Source organism: Micropterus salmoides, unplaced genomic scaffold, assembly GCF_014851395.1.
Source record: "Micropterus salmoides isolate LMB-PRFRI ecotype aquatic unplaced genomic scaffold, ASM1485139v1 Ms_hic_scaffold_14, whole genome shotgun sequence".
NCBI lineage: Eukaryota > Metazoa > Chordata > Actinopteri > Centrarchiformes > Centrarchidae > Micropterus > Micropterus salmoides.
Window position 1 is genome coordinate 29,650,734 of NW_024040485.1, and position 12,213 is coordinate 29,662,946.

The 12,213-nt window shown below is 42.8% G+C and overlaps 1 protein-coding gene across 5 annotated transcripts in view; it reads right to left on the minus strand.

The window, feature by feature from the left end:
- Positions 1-4,716: 4,716 nt before the first annotated feature.
- Positions 4,717-12,213, minus strand: part of LOC119902612 (fibrous sheath CABYR-binding protein-like) — a 37,166-nt gene continuing 29,669 nt past the window's right edge. For all 5 annotated transcript variants that reach the window (XM_038718934.1, XM_038718936.1, XM_038718933.1 and 2 more), the window contains 4 exons: positions 10,242-10,983; positions 9,430-9,471; positions 9,265-9,309; positions 4,717-7,215 (listed from right to left, as the gene is read on the minus strand). In XM_038718934.1, coding sequence (XP_038574862.1) covers positions 7,208-7,215; positions 9,265-9,309; positions 9,430-9,471; positions 10,242-10,983 — 837 coding nt within the window. In that variant the 3' untranslated portion in view covers positions 4,717-7,207. The remainder of the gene's footprint in view (positions 7,216-9,264; positions 9,310-9,429; positions 9,472-10,241; positions 10,984-12,213) is intronic.

The following is a 12,213-nucleotide window of genomic DNA, read 5'->3' on the forward strand; positions in this document are numbered from 1 at the left end:
AGAGGTACTTTGAGAAGAAAAGACTATATTTTATTACCAACTGGGGCCCCAGAACTCCAAGTTCAATCAATAAATTTATGGGGTTTATGCACCACTAAAGCACAATGTCAGCTGACATGATAAGGGCCCTGTGTTGCATTGCGAGGTCAGAAAATCATTGCGATGAAGGTGCTCACACAGGAGGAGCAGAGGGAAGGAGCAATTCAGACTATTAATAGCAGTAATGACAGCGATGGGGCCTCATTATGATATTTAATTATAAGGTAATTTAAAGCTGGATCAGCGAGAACACAGAGCGAGAAACACAGCGGTGCTCACTGAGGCTGAACCCATGTTTACCCTCTTTGTGGGCGGAAGAGGTGCAACAACATCAGGGTGTTTTCTTCAGATGAAAGAGGCGATTCAGCAAGAAAGTCTGATGACCTGAATACAGACGGTGAAAAGAGGGGTGTAGTAACGGTGGCTCAGACTTTAACAGGTCGGTTGATTGAAAATAAAAGATATTACATCCTTTTTATAATATTCATACTATCTCTTTTTACCCCAGTTTACCTCCTCTGTCCTGCCTTTCCTCATTCGCCCTTATTCTCCACCTGTTCCCCTCATTGCTGCTGCAGTCCTGCCATCTCAGCTGAGTTTCCATGGCAATAACACGAAGGCGAGTTTATAGAGAGGAAGGAGAGAGATGTGTGTTGTTACAAGTATTCTGCAGAAATGCAATATCTGTGTGTTTATATAGCGTGTGTCTTTATATATAGCATGCGCGACATGTTTGCACAGACGCTGCAGACCAAGCTTTGATTGGCTGGTCAGAAATTCACCATGGCAACTGTGCCAGAGAGGCTCAGTGTGAGTTCAGCACACAAAATGGACGTGAAGTGTGTGTGTGTGTGTGTGTGTGTGTGATACAGTCAGGATTCAGAACAACAGACCAACCAATCAGTGCACAGACCTGACAGCCGCCTGCAGAGGACTCTGGACTGTCTGACAGCGGCGTGCTCGAGCTTTCTGAGGGGGGGCCAGGGGCCAAACATTTAAAAGGAGGCCCAGCTCTCTCATTTGACAAACTAGTGCTTTTATAGGGGAATTATCACACAACGTCACATCGATGTCACGCAGGTTCAATTGCGCATGTCCGATGCAAAAGACGACCGGCAATCGGTTGCACAGACAAAAAAAAGATGACCGGATAAATTTTGCTTTGTGCAGCGGAAACGAAAACAGAGGTCTTAAAAGTCCAGTGTGTAATATTAAGGAGGATCTGTTGACATAAATGCAACATATAATATACCTAACTATGTTTTCAGTGATGTATAAAGACCTCACAATATGAACCGTTATGTTTTTATTACCTTAGAATGAGACATTTGTATCAACAGACACCGCGGGTCCTCTTACATGGACGCCGCCATGTTTCTACAGTAGCCCAAACGGACAAACTGCTCTACAGAGTGCGTTTCATCACTATGTTGAATATGTACAGCAAGAAGAAGTAGTAGTAGTAACAGTAGTAGCAGTAGTCGTCCGGGAGAGATGGGGACTCGAGTTTAAAACTCAAACTCAGACTCAAACTCGAGGTGCGGGACTCGTGAACTGTGTTTATTTTTAGGAAACGTCTGACGAGCTCGCTGTTATTCCCTCCCTGCGTTACCTATAACCACGTAGTATTGTGTTCAAATTATGTCTATTTACATTAAGGGGAGCCTTAAGTTAAGTTATGCAGTTGTTTTGGGTGAAAGATTTTTTTATAGTTTTTTGTTAAAGTAGTAAAATGCTAGATTAGTATGTTTGGGGTAAGACTTAACAAATGTGGCTGGCAAAACATAGTGCCAGGTTAACTTGAACAAAACAAAAAAGTAAAAAGTGGTGCTGGGGACCAGGAAAAAGAAAGCAGTCAAGGCCCTCAACGATCAGGAAGGGGCGGGTTTTATGCAATCTGGAGACAGTGGCCAGCTGCCTCTGATCTGCCTGATGGCCTCAGCTCCACTCCAGCAGGAAGTTCACCCTGCAGCAAAACACACACACCCTGGCAGAGGCCCTGGGGCCGTCACACTGTTCCTGGGAGTTTGTATTCCCGTGCCGAACTTCGAGCTTTAAAGTACAGAAGTCTGAACTTGGCGAACTCAGGAGGTATCGATCATTTTGACAACAACACCCGAGGTTTAATAGCTGCCAGTCAGTCAGGACTGAAGGGGTCTTTTGGATGAGAGACAAAATGTCTTCAAGTATCTTCAACCAAGTCCAGTTGCCCTTGATTTAAACCTTTATTACTCATATAGCCTTATCAAAATCAAACTGGTGTTGTGAAGCTAGCACCATGGAGGAAGCCATAATCCACAATATTTGCACTAAAAAATACAAAACTATTTTACAGTATTGCATTTAATAGGCTACTCAGTGTAACTCAGTTACTCAGTATTCAGTAGTGTTGTAGTACTCGAGACCGGTCTTGGTCTTAAGACCACTTTTTGACGGTCTTGGTCTCATCTCGTCCGTACTTGTCCTCGATCTTGTCTCGATCCAAGACCAGTCAAGACCGTAACTGTCAATAAATTGCTTTTGCATTATCTGATTTGTTAACATCCAAACTTTGATTGGAAGTAAAAATTATTGCTTCAAATGCAACCAGTAACCCTAAATAACGACTGTCACCCGTCCCTGCAATGCTTACGTTGATTTCAGCTCTTAGTGTTTGCATGTGGGTGTTTTAATAGGAATGTGGATCAATTTGAGAAGTACCTCTGATCTCATTCCACATTTCATTGCGTGCCATGCAATTTTGGAGCTACAGTACAAGCAGCAAGGAGGAAGAGAGAACTGCCAGCAGGTGGTCATAATGTAGGTCTCCCTTTTGCAGCCAAAACAGTCCTGACCCGTTGAGGCCTGACTCCTGTGTCTGCACTGTGACACCTTTCTTGCAGAATCAGGATCAACTTTTTCAGCAGTTTGACCTACAGTAGCTCATCTGTTGGATCGGACCACACGGGCCAGCCTTCATCAGCCCGTCCATGACCCTGTCGCCGGTTCACAACTTTTCCTTCCTTGGACCACTTCTAATAGGTGCTGACCCAGTGCGGACCGTTTCGGAGGCGCTCTGACCCAGTCGTCCAGCCATCACAGTTTGGCTCTTGTCAAAGCCGCTCAAATCTTCACGCTTGGCTTTTTTTCCTGCTTCTAATACAGCAGCTTTTGAGGACACAACGCTCACCAGCTGCCTAACATATCCCACCCACTGACAGGCGACATGCTAAAGAGATAATCAGTGTTCACCTGTCAGTGGTCATAATGTTATGGCTGATCGGTGTATGTGTGTGTCTGAAAAAATACATTTTACATGAAAATAAATTCTGATTATATTTCAGTCTCCCATCATCCTTTGCATGATGCTGCTACACTTTTCCTCCCTGATGCTTTAGAGCACCTTGTGTCAGTGATATAGATAGAGTGACACCTTGTGGCCAAATTTGGTACGACAGAACACTGAATCAATCTGCCTTTACAATCAATCAGCCTCAGCATCAGTGGTGGAAAGTAAGCACGGTATTATAGGACAGTGCAGAATCAAGCACTCTGTGTACCTACTGAAAACACAAATTGCATATGGGAGCCCCGAAGATCTATCTTGTGACCCTCAGGTTTGCCACTGGACTAAACCACCAAGCTGACGAGCCCCACATGGACCAGCTACAACAGAAAAATCATAAAAATAACCCATAAAAATAATTTGCTTTGGTGTTTTGGTGCTGAACAATGAAGGCGGTAGATAGAAAAATCCTATAAATACATATTATAATAAATAATATAAATATATCAAATTAAAAATATAAAAATGACAATAACTACACTAAAGCCTGTGTCTGATTTTTTTATTTTTATTATTGTGATTTTGTATTTTTGTATGAGTAAGCACATCGTGAGCAACGTACAAACCAGAGTCAAATTCCTCGTACCTGGCAATAAAGCTGATTCTGATTCTGATATGAGAAGATGAAAGGATAATAAAGGATGTGCACAATATGGCTGTTTAAATTACAGTATGAGTAATAGAAGCAGCTTCTGTAAAGATTTTTATCTGAAGTGTCACTGTAGCGGGCTATTTTGCTCATGTCTGTATAGGTAGACCAGTTACTGTATCTGCCCGCCATACAGCCCATACAAATGGATCTACTACAGGTGAGTTGGAGCTCCAGCCCCGATGACTCTTGCTCACTGATGAATCTTTTTCCAAGAGATTAAATCAGTCCTTTTTATTTCTTTATCTATTTTTGTACTGATTTATTAGGATTATTTTAATTTTAATCATGTATTATTTTGTGTATATGTTTTTGCAAACTATTGTTTTTACCTTTGCTTTTTATTTATTTACTGTCCATCTACTGTGCATCTGGCAACTGGGTTCATGGTGGATGTGAGGGATTGCATGGAGGGACAAGGGATGGGAGTTGTTTGGGGATAGTGTTCCTTATGAAAATGAAAATGGAAACAGTTACTGCGCTACGTAATTTGGATTGTAAGTTGGCCACTCGTACACAGCTTCTGTTAATATGGCCGGCTCCTTTTCTTCTCTACAATGTTCTTTAGTTTTACACAGATTTGGCACCTTTGTGTCTTTGGCAGACATCGATGTGTTGCATGTTGGTCTTCAGTAGAAATGAGCGGCGTGGGAGCCAAATCCACAAAATGTATTCATAAAAATAAAAAGACTGGAGTCGTTGCTGTGTTGTCCCAAACCTTTTTATTGTAGCAACAGCTCATTTACAGAAAACTGACACTTCAAAATCTCTTTTCCACGACCCATCATTAATCATTACTTCACAATAATTTAGTCAGCATTGTCAGCGTCTACAGGACAGTATTAGATCTGCAGACAACACGGCGAGGCAAAGAGATGGGTAGTTTTTAAACCAACAATTTTAATTTCCTATTCAACTGTGGAGCTCAGAATACTGCACACCTATTATCCTGTTTTCAACCTCGTTTGTCTGTAAGCAAAGCTGCACTGTGTCATCACAACCCTGTCCAGCACGTACGTGACTTCTGATCAAAGATTAGTAACGGAGAAAAAAAAAATAGAGATGTTTCCCCGGGGGTTGCTGCTGCAGTGTGGTTCCTCCACAGTTTTAAATGATCTGCTCCTCCTTTTGCATCCTTAAGAGAACAAAGTTTTTCCTGAAGTAGCACAGCCCCGTAAACCTGCCTTTCACAAACAGCTTATGGCTTTTGTAAAAAGCTTTTAAAGCATTTTCAGAAAAATTAAAGAGTTTTTTATTTTTTTTATTTTTTATTTCTCCAAGTCCTTTTTAAAAATGTTCCTTTTTAAAAATCTAGAAGCTCTCTTGGTAAAGATTGTAATCTTCAAATGTTAAAAAGCTTTTAAAGTTTGACTTACAAAGTGTAAGGAAGTAGAAAAGACCAACTAGAAAGACGACAAAACATCCTACAAAAAAGGAGCTGGAATGTGCTGCATCCCTTAAAAACAAATCGGGTAAAGTATAAGAGGACCACAGACACAACGTGGGACTGTGACACGTTCTCTTCTCCTACTATAACCGTAGTGTTGTAATTAATCCTACAACGGCAGATCTACATGTTGTTTATTGTCAGTATTACAACAGAATGTGTTATCCTCAGTGCTGCACTCTGTTTCCCAACACTGTCTTAGTGTCACAGTTACGTCTCATGTCAAACAGGGACACAGAAAAAAAGAATTCACCTTCACATTAAGAAACAAAACGTTTGGCTTTTTTAACTCCACGATTTTAGTTCTGTGATGGCATGATGTGGCAGCTGATGGATCAATTATGTTTTTTAAAGTCTCATGTGAACAGTGACTAAAGAAACATGTCACCAAGTCCGGCTTTAAGTATGTAAGACACACAACTATGTGTTGTTGTTTTTTTTGGAGGCAGTGAAGTTTCGCAAAAAAACAAAGATCTTGGTTGATTTAGCTGGTCAGCTAGTTACAGCTGACTTCTCCCTGTGAGCCAGAGATACTAGATGTTTTTACACTGAAAGAGTTATCTGGATCGCACAGGGTTAAAACACGTCCTGCCTGAATCTGGATCCACGTATAGCTGGTGTGCATTTGAAAAAAATATATAATCTCTACACCACAGTGTGACAGCTTTGCGCCATCCGTGGCGTCCTCATTTACGTCACAGTTTAAACTTAAAGAGCTGAAGTTTAAAAGTTAACAACTTCAGCTCAAAAACGTGTTGATAGTCTAGTTAGATGGTAATCTGATCTGAAATAAGTGAAATAAAACAACGCAAAAACAGCTAGGAACCTACCGAACACAAAAAAAAACACACAGGAGGTAAAAGGTAGTTAGGAAAACAGTCTCGAAAAACTACATCACGACATCTGCGGCTCACAGATTAGGATTATAGCAAAAGAGATTTGTCAACACACAAGAACGCACTCATCCTGGGGTACATGAGGAATACAGCCGCACTCACACTCACACACAAGCCTTTTTTTCTGAATTCACATGCTAGCAAATGGCTCATCCTGGAGTCGACGCATACTGAGTGGTAAATAAAGGGGCTGGGTGAGGAGGGGAGAGGTGAGAGAGGGACAAACATCACAACAGCTCTGCATAGAATCTAAAATACTGTGACCAGAACTAAAATGATTTACACCAAAACACAGCCAGAAAATTACATTTTTAGTTTGATAACAAGTTTGAAAGTAGTTTTTTTTCCCCCAGCAGGAGGGGTTGGGAAACTCTGCAAACACTCTGCAGTGTTGAGAGGTCAATTTTGAATCTGTGAAGACTTCAAAATAAAGTTCCAGACGGGTTTAATGTAACAGCTCTTGCAGATACAAGACTCTGGCAAACAGGCTGCACGTAGAGCACAGAGACTTCACACAGCCTGAACATCTGGTCACAGAACAAAACCACCCTGAACAAAAATAAAAAACGGGTGCTCTACTTAAAGAAAAGAGAAAAAGAAAACAACAAGGGCAAAAACAGGAGTACCGTATTAGTAGACAATTCATCCATTCACTCTCACATTTATACCAAAAAGGAAATTCCAAGGAAGGCGTAAAAACAGAGGGAGGGAGGGGGGAGAGAGGCGAGTGTGGTCACAACGACTCAATCGTTTCTCTGGAGGTGGAGAGGTGCATCATCGCTCCGAGCACGCTCAGGTGGTGCTGATGGTGCAACGTCGGTGGGTCCCTGCTCCGCGAGCATGCTCAGCCTCTACGTTTCTGCAGGAAGCACAAAACAAGGACGGCGTTTAGTCTTCACCTGCGAAAGACATCTGTTCACGTTCCGATCCAGTTTTATTTATTTATGGTTTACAAAGTGCTGCACAAGGAATAAAACACAGAACACACACACAAATCATCATTCTATAGTTTAATATGCTGCTGAAAAACGAGGCCGCCTCTGGTTTTAGGGGCCACCAGTCAAAGTGGACACAGACTACACGACTTTCAGCGTTGGCAGATCGCCGTGCCATCTGGAAAATCGGGCGTAAAACAGTGTAGTGTGAACAAGGCTTTAGCGAAAGCTTCTGATCTCGCGCTTGTATTTGATCGCACGGCTTTGTGGATTACACTGTTAAGATAAGTAGGGCCGACACCTTCTGATATACTATTGTTATTGTTTTTTTATTTTTTTACATGAGACAACACTGTGTTAGAATTAAGATTAATTTTACTCAACAATTGTTTTAATAATCACATAGTTAGACAGGAACTGCTTTCATAACGATCCATAATTGCCATATTTTATGTAGTTTTACTGTTTATTTTGAAGGTTAGCCTGTCGAACTTGGCATTATGTTGCACAGCTAACGTGGCTACTCCCACACAGGCTAGACTAATGTTGTAATACTGAGGGACCGTCAAGAGAAACTGAACATTTAGCCTCATTTTTTCACGCTGCTTTTTGTGGAGTTTTATTCTGCAGCGCTAGCTCAGCTACCGTTAGCTTTGCTGTTATATTGAATCCGGTTCTCCATGATCCTATGTGATATATGTGTGTGAGTGGTATCTGGCACCGAGATGTTAGCAGCAGATCCTTTAATTCCTGTAAGCTGCGAGGTGGGGCCTCCACGGATCGGCTTTTGTTTGTTCAGCACATCCCACAGACGAGTGATTAGATTGAGATCTGGGGACTTTGGAGGCCAAGTCAACACCTTGAACTGGTTGTTGTGTTCCTCAAACCGTTCCTGAACCATTTTTGTTGAATTATCCTGCTGAAAGAGGCCACTGCCATCAGGGAATACCGTTTCCATTAAAGAGTGTTCATGGTCTGCAACAATGCTTAGGTGGCTGGTACGCGTCAAAGTAACATGAACGGCAGGATTTCCCAGCAGAACATTGCCCAAAGCATCACACTGCCTCCGTCGGCTGGCCTTCTTCCTGTAGTGTTTCTTCCGTTGCTCCGTGGTCCAGTTTTGACGCTCACATGCCCATTTTAGGTGCAGTGGACAGAGGTCAGCTTGGACACTCAAATCCTCACGCTTGCCCATTTTTGCTGCTTCTAACACATTAACTTTGAGGACAAAATGTTCACTTGCTGCCTGATATATCCGACAGGTGCCATGGGAAAGAGTAATCAGTGTTATTCACTTCACCTCTCAGAGGTCATAACGCTGTGGCTGATCGGTTCATGTACATTTACTTCATAGACATGCCCTGAGGGTTATGATATAGCCATGCGTGAAGATAAAATTTGGTGTACTTTACTCGATTTAGTTACTGTAGAGAGAACATTTGGTGTTTCCTGTACTACTGATGCAGCTGTAGCTGCTGAGTGGATTCTGCTTTGTGGAAAAAGACAAAAGTCCTTTCAAAGCTTTCTAGTAAAGAACAGATAATGTGTTTAGCCTGAAGGATTAGAGAGAGATGCACAAGGAAAAGTCACAGTACGCCAAAAACATACTGCAAGATAACGCAGAAGTAGTCGTTCCCTTTGGGGGCGTAGAAAAAGCAAATCATTTAAATCAGATAGTAAAATAAAATGATAGGCTGTCTTATAAAAAAGTGTGAGGGCATACATTTAAATACAAATGCTTTAAAAACAGGAGGAGAGCAGCAGAATTAAATAGTTGTACAAGATGTTTTTGTGTAGTCATGGTCCAGTTTCAGAGCTTAACCAGGTTATGTGACGTGCTTCAGTAAGAGCAGATGGGACCACTACAGGAAACTTTAGATGAACCAGCTCTGCCTCATTCTGAGCTTGGAGTAAGATCATAAACTGGACTAGTCACCCTTATGAGCATGAAGTGGGTTGAAAACAGTGTTTACCTGTGGGCTCATCCTGAATCTCTTCCTCTGTCTCAAACTCTGCTGCTGCAAAGAGAAACACACAGTAAGAGGACAAGAACTTCAACATATAGCCATGATATCACCTCACAAAGCTTCTGCCCCACTAAATGCACGGTACATCTATCGCCTTTAGTTTGTATTTACCTTCTTCTGCTGCCTCCTCTTCCTCGTCTGCTATTTCTGTCTCTGTGGAACAAAAGAAACAAACAGCTGAAACCACGAACAACTGTATGCTCCAAAAAAAATAAATAAATAAAATCAGTGAACACAACACCGACACAAAACATCCTCTTTGGATCATCAGCTCCAACGCTTCACGCCAACAGCTTGGCAGACTTTGTAACGTGAGAGTAGATTCAGGCACACCGTGTTTCCCACATAATGACTTCTCTTGGGCGAGCAGCCAAATAATATTAAAGGCCGCCAAGGTACATTAACGGAAGCCCAGGTATATCCGGCGGAACATAGAACATAGAAACTCCACCGCCAACTAGCGTTTTGGCGATGTAACTGTTAGATTTTTGGTCGCACTCTGACGATTTATGCGAGTGTGGTCGCATGTATGAAGCGATAAACACTCTTCTAGCATATTACTGTGGCCTTGGTCTGAACCTGCAGAGAGCGGCTGCCTGAACGCTGTGAGGAGAAGGACTCGCCTTCCCGTCTGTTTTTGTCTCATCCCCAAATCGACACATTCGGGTGAAGCCGTGTTTAAAGTGGTGACTTAAACGTTGCATTACAGTCCTATATCGTTGTCGGTTTGACGCTGGACAGTTTAAAAAGGACTAATCAATCAAAAACGATGCAGCAGAACCAAATATTTCGTCTTATTTATTACACGTTTTTCTTATGTTATGCTAATATATCCTCCAGCAGAGAGGAGGAGCGGCTACAGAGGTCTGGTGAACTCACATCTTAAACATGTGTAGGGTGTAGAGACCTAGAGAGCTCTTTACCTGGTACTGTTTGCTCCTCCACTACTTCTGGAGTTGCCTCTGTGTCTGCAGCCTCCTCCACTGCCTCTTCTGAGGGAGCTGCCTCCTCCTCCTCCTCTTCTACAGCTTCTTCTGAAGGAGCTGCCTCCTCCTCCTCCTCTTCTACAGCTTCTTCTGAAGGAGCTGCCTCCTCCTCCTCCTCTTCTACAGCTTCTTCTGAAGGAGCTGCCTCCTCCTCCTCCTCTTCTACAGCTTCTTCTGAAGTAGCTGCCTCTTCTTCTGCTACATCCTCAACAGCTTCTTCTATTGGAGCGGCCTCCTCTGCAGGAGCAGCCTCCTCCTCTTCTGCCACCTCTTCGACAGCTTCTTGTGAAGGTGCTGCCTCCTCTTCTTCCACCGCCTCTTCCTCCACAGCTTCTTCTGCAGGAGCAGCCTCCTCCTCCTCCTCTTCGACAGCTTCTTCTGAATGTGCTGCCTCCTCCACGACTTCTTCTGCAGGAGCAGCCTCCTCCTCTTCCACTACCTCTTCGACAGATTCCTGTGAAGCTGCTGCCTCCTCTTCAGCTGGCTCCTCGACCGCTTCTTCTGTAGTAGCACTCTCTTCCTCTACATGCTCTACTTCTGGCGCCACCTTCTCTACAGCAGGCTCCTCCACCACCACAGCCGGCTCTGATGCCAGGTCCTCCGCCTCCTCCGCAGGCTGGTCTGCCATCAACTCCTCTGCAACTTCCTCAGCTGCTGGCTCCTCCTCAACAGGAGCAGCCTGAATTAAGCAACAATATCAGGGGTTATAAGAAGATATGCAAATGCACCTTGTGGTGCTAAAGGATATTTAACATTATCATCTTTAAAAACTGAAAAGGTCCAGCAGGTAGCGACAAAACCATAGCCATAGTGGAACGTGGTAACTATTTACATAAAGGGGGATCTGTTACAGCAATTTTCAGGGCTCTAGAGTGCAAAAAATTTGGTCGCAGGTGCCCCAAAAAAATCTATCGAGTGTGACAAAAAAAATTTCTTGGTCTCACTGGTGCATCAGTGTTGAGTTCTGCAGGTGCAGGTCAGGCTAACTTCTGGTTTAGCCCTTCGCTAACTTGAACGGGGAAATCAGGTGCACGTGAGGATACGGCGCAGGTGAATAATTTTAATTTTCAGCGTTTCATGCACTTTAAACGTCAGCACTTTCTAAGTTTTGTGTTCCAATAATGAAGTTTTGGGCATTTTTGGTTTGTGCTGTGATTCAAATAAAGACAAACGTTTTCCTGCAGGTGTTCCTGTTTACAATCACTCACAGAACTATTAATGTGTACAGGAAATGACAGAAGGTTAGAATATACTTGGTGCTGAAAGTGCACCTAAATTTTGTGGCGGTGCACCTAAGTGAAAAATTTAGTCACACCACTGAAACCAATGCACAGAGCTAGTCTGAAGCCCTGATTCAACATGTTTACTGTGTGTCTTCCATGAAAAATAAAGTGTTTTCCTGCCCTGCTACGCTACTTACATCCATGTCTGTCCAATATACTGTATGTAGTGAATACTTGGAAGGAACTGAATTTTAAAATGGGGGCATAAAACTGGCCCACATGTTCTTGATTACTATGTAAAGATGGATTCTTACAGAGTAGAGCTACATGAAATGTGGTGCTTTTGTTTTCTCCTGGTATGTAGGCCTCTCTATGAGCTGTAGGTGAAACTCACTCACAGGACCACGATTAGCTAGGCGCCGTTTGCAGTCACGTGATTCAGATGACGCAACAATTTCAGAATAGCGGCAGGAAAGATAGGATTGAGGGAAAGCCTGTAATGTGCCAGTTATTGTTTACTCATTGTGTTGTCCCAGGAAACGCGTGTGAAATCTGGAATCGCCAAATTCAGCTAGAAACCTGTTTTGAGGTCACAGTGATGTTTGAGTCAAAAATATCACCAATTCATTTTCCAAATATGGTCAGCAAAAAAACAACCCGAAAACATTATGCAAGGCTCTCTGTGG